This window comes from Pinus tabuliformis, chromosome 9 (assembly GCF_031772625.1).
Source record: "Pinus tabuliformis cultivar Carrire ecotype Pingquan chromosome 9, CPIR1, whole genome shotgun sequence".
NCBI lineage: Eukaryota > Viridiplantae > Streptophyta > Pinopsida > Pinales > Pinaceae > Pinus > Pinus tabuliformis.
In genome coordinates this window covers 1,737,835,604-1,737,850,554 of record NC_142307.1, presented here as the reverse complement: position 1 = coordinate 1,737,850,554, position 14,951 = coordinate 1,737,835,604, and the positions used below count along the sequence as shown (strand labels likewise).

The window sequence follows — 14,951 nt, the reverse complement described above, 5'->3', positions numbered from 1 at the left end:
ATAGATATATTGATTTTTATTATTAAACTATTCATGGAATCATAACCTGCACGAAATAAAAAGATAACTGCTTTGTGATTTGTAAATTTATGAATTTTTTATTTTAAAAAGTGAAATAATTAAAATTCTAATTTTGTAAAGTTTGACATGTTAAATTTATAATTGTATGGAACGTAAGTGATTCCCTCTGTTTCATAATGTTCAGAAAACATAGAAGTAATTAAAAGTTTAATTTTCAGAAAACATAGAAGTACTTAAAAGTTTAAACCAATGGACAAAATACTTGTTCATCTTTAAAAAGAAATTGATTTTTTTTTAAATCTCAAGTTTAATACGATAAAGATATCCTAATGTACTTTTTAAAAAAACTTAAAAAATAATTTTTTTATATTATATAATTTTTTTTACATCTCAAATCTAGTATGATAAAGATACCTAGTATTATAAAGATATTTTAATGGTTTTTTAAGACAAATTAAAAAAAAATAATAATAAATAAATAAAATAAAATTATATTATATTATATAAAAAAATTAGTATGATAAAAATACCTTGATGTAATTTTTAATAATATGATAAAGTTAAATTATATAAAAATAAAAATTAGTTAAACATAAAAAATAAAATAAAATATTTAATAATTATAATTCTTAATTAAATTTTTTAACTTTTTAAATTACCTAAAAATAAAATAAAAATAATAATTATAATTAATAATTAAATTTAGATCCAATTTACTGGAAGATCAAATTTTTTGAAAAAATAAATTTTTTATAGTGAAAAGAGATTTGATCTTTTTGATAATGTTAAGATGGATATATGCTAATTCTATTTTTAACATTAAAAAATATTTAATACAAATCTATACTTTATAAATAATGAATAGAATAGCAACTAACTAGATTAGAGCATTTCATTAATAATTAACTTACGACAAGACTACAAGCATTTTTATCATGATTCACACCAAGAGGGTTGTTATGGAGAGAAACTTGATTATATGATGTTTTGTTGGTTGGATATTTGAGTGGAAATATTGATGTGAGTTACTTTTTTGTTATTCTTTTGAATTAAAAAAAAAAGTACATTTAGTTATTAGTAGCATTGATTTCTCACCATGCTGTGAATCTAACTACAGTTCTGCAAAAACTTACTTACATTCTTTGAACCATGTCTGACCTATAATTACTCTTCTAGACTTGATAACGCTGTCACTGATTACCTCCTTAGTGATTACATCCAAAATTAAATTATTGTTGATTGTTCACTGAATTATGACATAAAAATAAGTGCATGTATTCTTAATTCTGTTTTCTGTAGTGTCTCGATAGTTGATTGTTGATTTCCTTTGTCTCGTACCAGCCTTTATTCCTGTAGGATCTTTGGGAGGTGTTCCATCTGTTCTATAGAAGTATGGATAGAATTTTGTATCTGGTCGTCTAACAATTCCTCAATTTGAATGTGTCCAAGCTCTAGAGATAGAGCATTCCTAAATAATGTGTTAGCGCAATTGTTGAATTCATGTAAATATGTTGATAGTGGATCTCCTGGAAATAGCATCTAATCTCTCTAATCCTTAGTTTCGAGGTAGCTAAATTCAATGCTTCAAGCTTGGCCACACCATTAAGCCAGTAAATAACACATTTTGAATCCCCCAATTCCCTGATATTTTTAATGTTTTTGAGTTTTGATGAAGACACGAGGGTCCATGCTGCTATGAGTTCTACTTTGGTATTTGTTCCAATATCGATGTCAATTCTAAATTGAACGGATCTGTATTCAGATAGTTTGATCAGACCCCCTCCACCACACAAATTTCTTTGTGCAACCCCATTGAAAAAACCAATAGTGACATCAATAGAGATCACAAATAGATTTTTCTTTATTGATTTTTTTATTATCAGTTTCATGGATATATTTTCTGAAATGTACAACTATTTTGAATGATAATGAACCAGTCCACAAAAATGAGAAAATAACCATATGTATTGTTTTCTTGGCCCACTGGTGAAGTGCTGCTTCAAAAGTGGACCATCTATGGTAATTATTTCCGGCCATAGACCATAGACCTGATGACGATGTCCCATTTTTGCTGAGCAATATGACAATTTGTGAACATGTGATCTGCAATTTCTTGAAATATATATAAATATAGAATGGAAAACAATATCCGTGAGCAATATGAGAATTTGTGAACATGTGATCTACAATTTCTTAAAATATATAGTATCCGTTTTGATCACGAAAAGAAAAAAAAAAGCTTCACAAGACGGCAAACTTTTTTATACGATCACTGTTACTTGATTGTACGATGTTTTGTTGGTTGGATATCTGGGCCCTTAAACCATTTAAAAAGCCTTCCCTTCAAACCTATATCTTAAACCTGGGCTAGTACGAAACCTAGTCCACGGCCCAACTGACTTGACCGACGGGACAGTGAAGAAATGTACTATCCTCGTATTCTGCCCAATGGCGCATAAGTTGGGTGTTCGTTTCTGTGGGGAATGGGGAGCTAGTCTAAGCAGGGCGTTTATTATGCGTCATGTGCCGAACCAAACCTAAAATGGTGGCACAGCCAATTCCCTTAAAATCTCCAAGAAAACCCCATCGTTCAGACGAGGTTCTTACGAGCAGGACGACGGACCCTGGAAGCTCCACCCAATTCTCAAAAGAATCCGGAACTTCTACTAGCAGTGCTCAATCTCTCGCAGGCCTGAGAAAATTGCTTCCAGAGAATCCCCACCTCTATTCATTTCATGAAATCAAGAGGGCAACCAAGAATTTCCGCTCTGGAAAGCTCGGGAATTCTTCTGTCTGGAGGTGCACGCTGAGAGGTAAATCCGTTGTCGTTACAGAAAGGAGCCGAATGGATTGGATTGATTTTAGGGCAAGATTAAGAGAAATCTGTAATCTTCACCATAGGAGCATTATTAATCTTTTGGGCGGGTGTGGGGAGGAGAGGCGTCTGTATCTTGTGTATGAATATGTGGAGGGTGCAAACCTGAGGGAATGCCTGAGGGGTAGCAGAGTGCCTGGATATACTGTGCTATCTTCATGGCTTTCTAGGGTTCAGATTGCCCTTGATGTGGCTCAAGGGCTTGAATATCTTCATCATTATACAGGTTTGCATTATGTTCACAAATACATGAAATCCAGCAGCGTAATCGTTGTGGAACCTGATTTCAGGGCCATGATTGCCCATTTTGGTACCTATGAGTTAAGTGGTGAATCCACTGTTAGGGCATCTTCCAGTACAGAGATTACAGAGGAGGGTTCTCGGGACACTGGTGGGGATTACTGGCGTTCGTCCAGTAAGAGAATTGTTGGTACACGGGATTACATGGCTCCAGAATATGCTGCAAATGGTGTTATTTCTCAGAAGACTGATGTCTTTGCTTTTGGGGTGGTGTTGCTGGAGCTTTTATCTGGGCAGGATCCTCTAAAATTACATTATGATGCAGCGAAGAATGAGCATACCAGGGTGTCGCTCATGGAGGGTTTGTCGTCGATTGTTTCTGAGCCTGACTATTTGGGCAGACTGAGATCGTGGATTGACCCTCGGCTCAAGGATTCTTACCCTGTTGACGGTGCTGAGAAAGTTTCACGACTTGCAGCGATGTGTTTGGATGCAAATCCCAGCAGTAGACCTGACATGAGGCATGTAGCTAGCGAGTTATCTAAAATTTTTCTGATATCCAAGAATTGGTCAGAAAAATTGAATGCCAATAAAGCAATCCTTACAAGCACATTTGAGGCCAGGTAGTGCAGCAGACAATTGGTTTTTCATATTCTAGCTTTTGCATAGCTATGCATTCAGCAGGTTCATCAAGAATCTCTTTTTTAACTTTCATTTATTTTATTAAATGGGTAGCTTGATAGGGTTGGCTAAATTTTGTTGAATACCTGTACATCACATTTCAAAATATTATTGAAATTTACAATCAAAATAAGAATGGTTTGTTCACTCTTTCAAATGCAATACATCTGAACACAGTTTTCAGTTTTTTTTTTTTTCTATTGTATTGCTATTTTTTTATACAACATATTTGAAAAACATTTTTTCTAATATGGTAATCACTAGTTTGTTGGTGTTCAAATTAGAATTGTACTTAATAGTTCAAATTAGAATGGTCTTTAGCACCACTTTTTCAAAAAAACCCAAAAAAAACCACCATTTAAAAAATTAAACTATCCTAACAAACTAACTCAATAGCTGGGCACAATCATTCCTCCCTGCTCAACCTTACTGAAAAAAAAACACATGGTGACCATTCTAGCAGTCACACAGTTGTATTATATTTTGATAAATTTTGCAGAGAATTATTTTATGACCACCCATGGATTTGTGTAAATGGATTTTCAGTTTTGATTTCTGTAAAGGATTTTTCAATTTCAAATCGTTAGTGGTAGTGTCTAAAAATTTATATAAAAAGTTGGATTTTTTTTTTTAAATTTATGTATTTCAGATTATATTTAATATAAAAATATATAAAATTTGAAAGAAATAATAATATATTATTTAAATAATTGGCCAAACAAATAACGTATCCAAAAACCAGAATATTATAAAAATTAGTATACTTTCGTAATTAAAAGTTTTTCAATTAAAACTGAATTTAATAGAAATAATATTAAAATTCAGTTTTAATAGAAATAATATTAATATAAACTAGAATAATATAAAAATTAGTATATTTTTGTAATTAATTTTTTCTATAATATTAAAATTTAGTTTTAATAGAAATAATATTAATATAAACTAGAATAATATAAAAATTAGTATATTTTTGTAATTAATTTTTTTAATCAAAATTAAATTCAGTTTTAATAGCAATAATATTAGAATTCAGTTTTAATAGAAATAATATTAATATGTTACTGATAAAGTCAACTAATACTTTACAATTACTTCATAACCTGATAATATTAACACTTCACAACCTAATAATAATATACCATTTTACAATTTTGATTAAGAATATTTATATAATATATGCAATATTAGTTTGTTAGTATTATTTAATCACAATTAATAAAGATTGTGTGGTATATTTTTATGGGAAACTTTAATTTGTGTAATTCTTGAAATTAAAAAAAATATATGGGGGTTGAGCAACCTTGATGCACTTGAGGGATTATGGTAACGTGTATGATTTATAAATGGTACTTGCCATTCATGGCAATGAGTAAGAGGGAACATAGCTTGGTCATACTATTGCAAACAAGGAGGTTAGGTGGTTTTTGTCAAACCCAAGCTCAGGGAAAAGCGCAAATCCAAGAAAGGAAGGACCAAGAGGATTCACATGGAATCACTAACTAGTTTGCACACTGCTAGTTGTTCGTTTAATGCTTGGGTTGAAGGAGCACCTGATTCAAAGGGCTCCTCAAACTACTTGTAGTTGGATTTTGAGTGTTCTTCTAGTATGCTTTAGTGGTCGAGAGGCAAGGGAATGACCCACCCATGACATTGGGCATTTCTATGACTACAAATCGAAGAGTCTCCATGTTCAGGTTCATTGCTTGGAAGGTTACCATTTTAGGGTACATTTCTTTGTGGCCTTCACTCATAGAATTGTTCATTATGCCACATGATAGGCAAGGTTGGAAAGGTCGACATGGAGGGAGACAATTGACTCATTACCAAGCTTGGCAAGGCACAAAAATAGTAGCAGAGATGTATTGGGGCCAAATTCAGCGAAATGTTCGAGAAGAGATTGAGTTCATCGAGGAGGCACCACTAGAGCATGAATTTATCCATGACACGAGTAGTGATGAGGAGATGAGGGATTGGGCACTTGATACAGGTAGCATTCATGCCTGGGAAATCAAATACCTCAAGACAATGGACCTATAATTGCAGTTGAAGACCATAGTTTGTAAAGTGTTGATGGAAAGAAATGAATCATATCAAAAAATAATGTCGCAGTTTGATGATATGTAGCTCCATCTCAAAGCCACAGATGTCAAACTCATAACCTTAGCTAAAAGGCCCATGGCTTGGAATCCATTGCTACTTAAAACAATCTAGGATAACACACCTCCAATACCTCTATTAGCATCACCTCAAAATGATTCTAGACAAGTTTAAGTTCCTCGTCTTTTTGTTTTTATATCACAGCAATAACACTTAATTTCATATAGGTTTGGCTTTAGTCATCTAAGCAATTTAGTTCTGCATGAATTTCTAATAGACAATATGAGTTATTGAAGATGGACTAAAGATCTCTTTTTTTGGATGCTAGTATAATTTCTTGAGTGGGAGACCAATAGACTCAATTTATGTACAATTTCTTATGTTTTAGTTTAATATAATTCGTGTGCTATCTTGAAATTTTTTAACCAATCTAGTAAAAAAAGCTCAAGATACTTTACAATAGAGGTTTTCAAACTTTTAAATACGTTTAATGGCATGCTAATACCATCACTAAATTTCATGTTCCTATAGACCACACCTATCTCCAAAGTTTCATATAAACCACACCTACCTCCTTCAAAATTTATTAACCAATTATTCAGCCATAAAACATGCACCGTCAACTAAGTCTACTTCTCAACTTTACACCAATCATTTATCAAACTTGACATACACATCAATATAGATCTTGTACCAATTTACATGTGATTAATTTATATTAAAATATACAATATACAATATAATCTAATATTTTTAAATTTCTAGACTATTTCTCAACTTTACATCAATCATTTATCAAATTTGAAATATGCATCAATATAAATCTTATACCAATTTACATATAATTAATTTACATTAAAATAAAAATATACAATATAATATAATATTTTTAAATTTCTTGATTAATACTTCATTCAAGATTCTTGCACTCAAACTCCAAAAGAACAAAAAAAAAAATAATACCCTGCATCATTTTTTATTTATTGAAAAAAATTATAAATATATTTCTAAATATAAATAAATTATTAAATATTCAAATTTAAAATAAATAAATAAATAAAACTAAATTATTTAATTATTGAAAAGTGGATTATTTTATTTATTTATTGAAAATGTTTGAAACTCAACTTTTTCTAGCATCTTATAGAAAACTTTTTTTAACTTTTATTAAATGCATATGCCATATTAAAAGTATAGTCAGCGCATTTATTCTATAATTTTTTCAAAGTGGATTCTATTTGTATAATCAGCGTATTTATTCTATAATTTTTTCAAAGTGGATTCTATTTGTAGTTGAATCTTATTGTATGGTTGACAAATAATATAAAAAAGTTGATTTGCATAAATCCAAAATGGTTACTCTCTGCAATTAGGAAGGATTTACATATTTGAAATAACATTTCCTTGCGTTGCGATCTTTTGCTTTGGGATGATATAATGGGGTTACTTTTTCCTTTTCTATTATATATATATATATATGATGGATAAAATTGAATTAAATTAAAAATGAGATTTTTCAAACATATATATATATATATTATTTTGGTTAATTGAGTTGAATAATGATGGAGCAACAATTATATCTAAATATTCTCGTGACAACTATCGTTTTGGTCTTGTTGATCATTGTAGCATGGCCTTTCTCGTATAAATGCGATATTTGCAGTCCATAATGGTGAATACACGCATATTAGAGGAGAAATCAATTAATTTTGAAGAAATGACAGCTAGTTCTACAAGTCCTCCTCAGGCATATCAAGCTAGGGTTTCTTATGGTACTGCAATAAAATCTAGAAATGTCCTTTTGATTGTCTGTGAAGCACCTACTTTTAATGTCCCTATGGGGGATGAAGTTGTTAACAATGAGTCATATTTTTTAGATTTTGGTTTAATCTGCAGTTTGAATGGGTTTTGGCTGCGGTTGATTGATCTATATAAGTGGATTTCCGACACGTGGAAACCCCTTCTATCTTAAGATCGGAATATTTTCCTCATGGCTTAGGGTTTATTTATTGTTTTCTTTGCAAATCAAAAGGATAATATCATTTGCGATTCTGGGCCTTGGTTCTTGGGTAGTGTTGGCCTCTTTATGCAGCCTTGGTCCCCTTCTTTTGACCCAATTACAACGACAATCTCCTCGGCTCTAGTGTGGGTAGTGCTTCCGAACCTTCCCCTGCATATTTGGAATTTCTCTATGTTTATTGTTATTGGAAATGCAATAGGAAAATATTACAGTTGTAGCTACAACTCAGAGCATTTCCCTCAATCCACGTATGCTCAAATATGCGTGGAGATGAATTTCAACAAAGGTTTTCCTGCTGTTGGCCGGATAAAACGTTCTTGCAGACAAGACCGATTTCCCTAGCATCACAAGATAATCTAGCAACAAACAGACAAATAAATCTATCTTTCTCTAGACATATGCGATTTACAAATATAGACTATAGAGGTGTTACGATCCTACCTTAGATCCAACGCTTGTTCGTTGTAGTCATCCCTCGATCGTCCGAAAGAGTTATCTTTAAATCCCTGCAATCACAAACAAGCAAACATCAAATAGCACCTACATAGCAAATATAGTAAATCATAACTATTATGGTGATCAAGGAATCCATAAAATAAACCATAAATGAACAACATATTGAAAAAAACAAACTTATTTGTATTAACTTTGAAGTAGAAGAACCTTACAACCTTTTCAGCCTTGATGTTGAACAAGCTCTTCTTGGGGTCCGAAACAGAAATTTCCTTTACTTTGACAAGCCTTGCAGTCTTCCAAATGAGATCTTAGAGGTATGTAATCTCTCCTCATAAAAAATCAACTAAGAAGACTAAGTTCCAATAGCATTTCACCTCAAAAATATTCAACTTTCAACCTCCCCAGTAACCACCCCAATGCTTCATTTTATAGTGCAGAGGAAGGAGGTTACAGGTCCACCTATGAAGGGATAAAGTCCTCCTTCAAAGGGATAAGCTCCTCACATCAAGGGGTTAGCTCCTTAAGGTATGGAATGCATGAACCTTAAGAGAGCGACCTTGCCACCTCAAGATTCCTTCTAGAAGCTTCTAGAAATGACTGAAAGTGAGTTTTTTATAATATACTTGCGCCTTTTTAACTTTTACAGGGGTCTGCACCCATAACACAGAGACAGAGTGGTCAGGTGCGCAAGGGACATGACCATTAGGTGCGGGACTGCAGGTAAGACTAAGAGAAAGTGTGGAACCAGAGTTTTAAAGACTTTTAAGGCTTTTCTCTTACTTTCAAGGCTTGAAATGAAGAACTGAGGCTTAAGACTTGCAAAGGAGGAAAGTATGAGTGATAATGGACTCACACAGATTGCTGGATCTCAAGGTGACAATTTTTAGTGCAACAAATTGCCCCCTAAAGTGCGAAGTCTGTAATAGATGAAGATAGTGTTTGTCATCTATGGAGAGTAAAGTACTTTATCATTTCAAGGATCATCCTGTGGACACCCCAGTCAGAACCTGTAAAAACATTCAATGCAAAATATATATATGTGAACATATCATCGCTGAGGTAGGCATTCCCATACTCAGATCAAAACTGACTAAAAAAATGACTAAATTATTCTGACACAGGAATGATTTTGCAATACATAAAGAGTATAGACATGTGTAGACACAGTATGGGCGCAGCGATCTGTTTATGAATATTCCACTATACAATGAATAACAAAATTCCTTGCAACCTGGTGGTGGGCCCCAGTATTGCAGCAATAACATTGCAACTCCTAGGACTCCCTTCTTTAATTTTATCAACACGATAGTTCGTAACAAACTTGGAAGCGACGGTGTTGTATGCACAAGTACTAGCTCCTGCCGCAGTTGTCACTTGGTCAGCTGGCACAAGTCCGCTAGGAGCTTAAGCCAACTTCTATGAGCTCTGAGAATAAGCTTTTTAACTGATGGACGAAAGCTAACTCAAATAAGGCTGATCTAATTGCAGAAAGAAACCGAAAAGCTGAAAGGAAACGTAAACCCTAGCAAACCCTAATTTTACCAGCTAGCCCTATTGGTGCAAGAAAGAGGATGCAAGCTACTGAAAGAGATGCCATTGACTTCTAAGAAGGTAAAATACATGTGTCTAAGCTACTTCTACAGTAACGTTTGAAAAAACATCTTTTTATATTTTTGAATAAGTTGTTAGAATTATCATGCATGTGATTTAACTGTTTTTTACTGTGCAGAGGTGGATTGGCAAGAGGAAATGCTTGGAGGAGGTCGGGAAGGTTCAGAGAGGGCTTAAGGGGTCCCTAACACCCTTCCAGAGAGTTTCACAAAGTTTTGCTATCAAGAAACCACTTTCGTGAGCTTCTACAGGAAGCCTGCAGGGGTTCTACAGGATGTTCTGGAATTTCTACAGGATGTTCTGTAATTTTCTACAGGATGTTCAAAAATGGGATTTTGGAGGATGGATGGAGAGAGAAAGGTGAAGGAGTGGGTATGGAGGTGAGATAAGGGTGTGAGGAGGTCCAAGACTTGGTGAATGAGGCTGAAGAGTGGCTAAGGTGATTGGGTTGGTTCAAAGATAAGAGAAGCAATGTTGTGTGAGAGTATAGGAACTAGGGCAGAGTGTGAAAATGTACCAAATGAGAGGCAAGAATCTAAGTTAGGGGATGGAGCAGACCGGATTAATGGAGTACAGGTGGATGGAGAGGTATTAAAGGCGCTTTGCACATTATCTTTCGAATTAGACAAATGAAGATTTGGAAAATCAAGAAGCTAATTACTTTGACCTAATCTGACCTAGATAATAGCAAAGAAATGGAACAGAAGTTTATTTGCACTAAAACCATGTATACTAACTATGCAGCAAAGAAATCAAGACTCTGAACATGTAACCAACTTCTGCAAATAAGAATCGAACATTAATGATTGCATGGCGAAGCAAAGATTGTGTTTTTGTTGGCAGCAAGGTCACCTTGATCCCAGCGCCTGATCTCACTGAGGGAGAGGTGAAATCAGAGGTGCTTGATGGCCCTTTTTCTGAAGATCTTCCCTGTTATTAACCTATCAACTAAACCTGAACATGAAAAGCCTTTTTTAGTCATCAAAAGCAACTTAAATAACAAAACAAGATTTAAATCTAAATAACATATTTTATTCTAAGAATATAACAAAAACACAAAAAAGTAAACAAAGGAGGTACCGGGCACTTGAGATGGGTCCAACCCCAAGAGCTACAGCCTCCTAAGAGAGATTAGCGCTGGTGCAAAAGTTGGATTCATCTTTATTGATCAAAAGAAATGTTACATTCCAAACACTGTCCACAAGGAAAACTTGAAAATGCACTGAAATGCAGAGCTAACTTACTGCCTAAAAAATGACTAAAAGAATGACTAAAATCGAACTACAAACTAGCTAACTTCTACCTACAAAGTGACTAACTAAAATGAGGCCCTAAGCCCTCTTATTTATACAAATTGAGAACCCCAACAGCCCTCCTAAACTTTAGGAACACGGCTGCCAAAACTTGTAGTTAACAACACTTTTACTAGCACTTGCTCGGTTGCCCTTGTGATAATCGATTTGGTGGCCCTTAAACTCCGAGATGATGGTGGAGAGTTCGAGGTAAGGGCCCATAAATGAAGGAGACACCTTCCTAAAAATCTTCTCCATCAATTTGGCTGCCAAGTGCTCATTTAAACCTTTGATTTTGTGTCCAAATTGACCAAAAAGACTGCATAAAGCACACATTAGACTTGTTGGCATAATGACTAACCCAATTCACTCTATTAGCATAAATATAATCAAAAACATGAAATAAACTAATGAGAATGGTGGATTAAGTTGAATTAGGAGGCTGAATGAGTCCTATAATTATTCATTTTTGGGGCTCATCACCTGGATGGTAGAAACTAGATCCAGGGTCTTGATTTCTGCTTCCCGAACTAGTACGATTCTATCCATGTGAATGAATGTGTCGAAGTCGAACATGGTAGAAACCACTTGATTTCCAGTCAATTATGTGAATTGTTAACAAGTGTGAAAGAAACCACCAGTAATGTCAATGGCCCTCAAAGTACCAAGTACAATCCATGAAATGTGAATAAATGAGTCGAAGTCGAACATGTCAAGGAATCTTTCAATCGAAGGTCAATGATGCAACCTATCGTCGAAGGCGAGAAAACTGCCATTAGGGCATGCAGCTTTCAAGGTACTGACGATTTCTAGATCAACTTCCTAGATAATGAGTTGAAATCGATAGAAAGTGATCCGTCGTAAGCAAGCCCACAACACGAAATCATATATTAAGTTTTGAAGAAATATATTTGCAAGGACTGACTCAAGGATGGTCAAATGATCCAGACTTAAACAAGAACGCAACAAATTACAGAGATAACCATATACACGAAGATGCAGCGGAAATAATACTTCATTTCATTAATGGAAAATACTGAAATATGCTTACAACCAGAAATGGAAATAAACCAGCTAGGGCGATGATAGCTTATCTCTGAGAAGAGATGTGTGGCTACATGCCTCTGAACTGTGTTACAATGAGGCTCGAAGGCCTATTTATTGTTTAGAAACAATGGAAAACCCTTCACATTCCAAAACCTAACCCTAGAAGATGAAACGCCAAATTGTGGGCCCCGTTTTTGGGTAAGTTGGTACATCAACTTCCCGGGGTCGCAAATTGGTCGTATTATCTCTGATTTACGCGCATGATAGCCCGTTGGAAAGATCTCTCCGAGGACTATGACGGAAAAGGCGATTTTTAGGTAGAAAAAAAGTTGGCGGTAGATTTCCCAAAAAACGTCGTTTAGGGCTTCAAAACGACTCTGGAAGTTTAGGACCCGAAAAACTGCTAAAAATAGTAAACTGTGCTATAATTAAGGAAACTGAAAAAACTGAAAGAAGCACTAGAGGGGATCCAAGTGGAATTAGCGAGTGGCCACCAATATCCACCTGGATCATTCCTCCCCCTTTAGGAAGAAATGGTCCCCATTGTGTTGAGTTCCTCCATGAGATGAGGGAACTTCTGCTACACTTGGTCCTTGGTGAGCCACTTGCCCTGGTGAAGGAGTTGTCCTACTTTGACAACTCGATACAGTTGGATATTCTGCTGGTGAGTGTGCTTGATCTGTGTGTCCATGATCCGATCAGTTGCAGCTTGTTCCATGCAAGCTGGATTTAACTTTGTGGGTGTGAGTTGTTCTGCAATGTCGGACGTGTCTAATAATGGTGGAAAGTATGGCTGAAAGCGGTCGACATTGAACACCGGGTGCAGGCCAAGGAATGAGGGAATACTAAGCTCAAATTCATTGTCTCCCACAGCCTTGGTAATGGTGTAAGGGCCATATCGGAGTGGTATAAGTTTCCAAAAGGCTCCGGTAAAGCATTCCTTTTGCAAATGCAACCAGACTTTGTCACCCACCTGAAACTTGTGTGGCACCCGATGTTGATCATGTCGTTGCTTGTCATGGAGATGGATTTCCAAGGCCAACTAGGGGTAGGCAGCGGGGTATAGAGGCCTTGCTTCTTGATGGTCGGTTTGGCAATGGCGGAGGCAGTGCATGACCTGATGTATTTCCCGACATCCTGTCGAAGATTCGGCCAATAAAAATACTTCTACAGTACTGCCACCATTTTTTCGACCCTAAAATGCCCAATAGCCCAACTATAGTGTGCTTCCCAAATCATCTTGGCACGCTTGCTTGAAGGAACACAAAGGTGACCCAGGTGGCATAATAGGCCGTCCTGGAGGTGAAAATATGGAACATGCTGACCCTCCAAGAGGTTCTGGTATGTGTGGCCGAATTTCGGGTCGCTTTTGTAGAGCAGTGGCCAATCAGAAGTCTCGTGCCCACAAGAGTTGAGCACGGTGGTTAACGCCATGATCGGTGGTCGATTGAGGCAATCTGCAACATTATTAGTGCTACCCTTCTTATACTTGATATTCAAATGGAACTGTTGCAAGTATGTGGACCACTTCTGATGGCGATCATTCTGCAATTTCCCTTGAGTCTGTATGAACTGCAGGGGTCAATGGTCTCTGTGGATGACTGTTTCCTTCCCCAAAATGTAATGCTTCCATTGTCGACAGGCCTGCACAATGGAATACATCTCTTTATCATAAGTGGGATACTTCCGGACTATGTCTGAAAGTGTTTCACTGTGATATGCCACTGGATGCCCGTGTTGAGTAAGGACTGCCCCAATAGCATAGTCAGAGGCATCTATCTCGACCTCAAATGATTGTTGTAAATATGGTAACGCGAGCACTGGTGCTGTGCAGAGGTGATATTTCAACTCTATGAATGCCTTCTGTTGAGATTCAGACCAAAAGAATTGTGTCTTCACTCCTCCCTTGGCGACTTGACTCAAAAGCCAAGTGATATGAGAAAACCGCAACACGAACTTGCGGTAGAAGTTGGCAAGACCTAGAAAGCTGTTGAGCTCTGTCAGAGTGGTTGGAGATGGCCAATCCCGAATGACTTTGATCTTGGTTGGATCCACATGCACCCCATGTTCATCAATAATGTATCCCAGATACTGAACCTAGGTCATGCCAAAAGTGCATTTCTCCGAATTGGCACATAGCTTGTGTTGCCGTAGTGTTTGGAGAACCTGTCGGATGTGGTGGAGGTGCTCTTCCCAACTCTGGCTGAAGATCAAAATGTCATCCAAGTATACCACTACAAATGAGTTGGTGAATGGCCGCAAGATGTCATCCATTAGCCTCATGAAGGTTGCAAGAGCATTCGTTAAGCCTAAAGCCATAACCAACCATTTGAAAAGGCCCTCCTTGGCTTTGAAGGCAGTCTTCCACACATTAGGGGGTTCGATTGGTACCTGGTGATATCCAAACTTCATATCAATCTTGCTGAAATATTTTGCCCCCTTTAGTTGGTCCAGGAGGTCATCAATCTGCGGTATCGGGTACCTATTACGGACAGTGATCTTGTTCAGCGCCTAATAGTCAATACAGAGTCTCCAAGTCCCATCCTTCTTCTGTACCAACACAATTGGGCTCCCGTAAGACGATGAACTCGGACGGATGTGGCCTTTC

General features: G+C 36.0%; 1 protein-coding gene across 1 annotated transcript; it reads left to right on the top strand.

The window, feature by feature from the left end:
* The first annotated feature begins 2,563 nt into the window (after positions 1 to 2,563).
* On the top strand, positions 2,564 to 3,763 carry LOC149155651 (lysM domain receptor-like kinase 3). Its single transcript, XM_089444484.1, has one exon. The coding sequence runs from the start codon at positions 2,564 to 2,566 to the stop codon at positions 3,761 to 3,763; it is 1,200 nt and encodes a 399-aa protein (XP_089300610.1).
* Positions 3,764 to 14,951: the final 11,188 nt, after the last annotated feature.

Coding starts and splice junctions, on each gene's coding strand:
- LOC149155651 (XM_089444484.1), top strand. CDS start 2,564: ATGGTGGCACAGCCAATTCCCTTAAAATCTCCAAGAAAACCCCATCGT.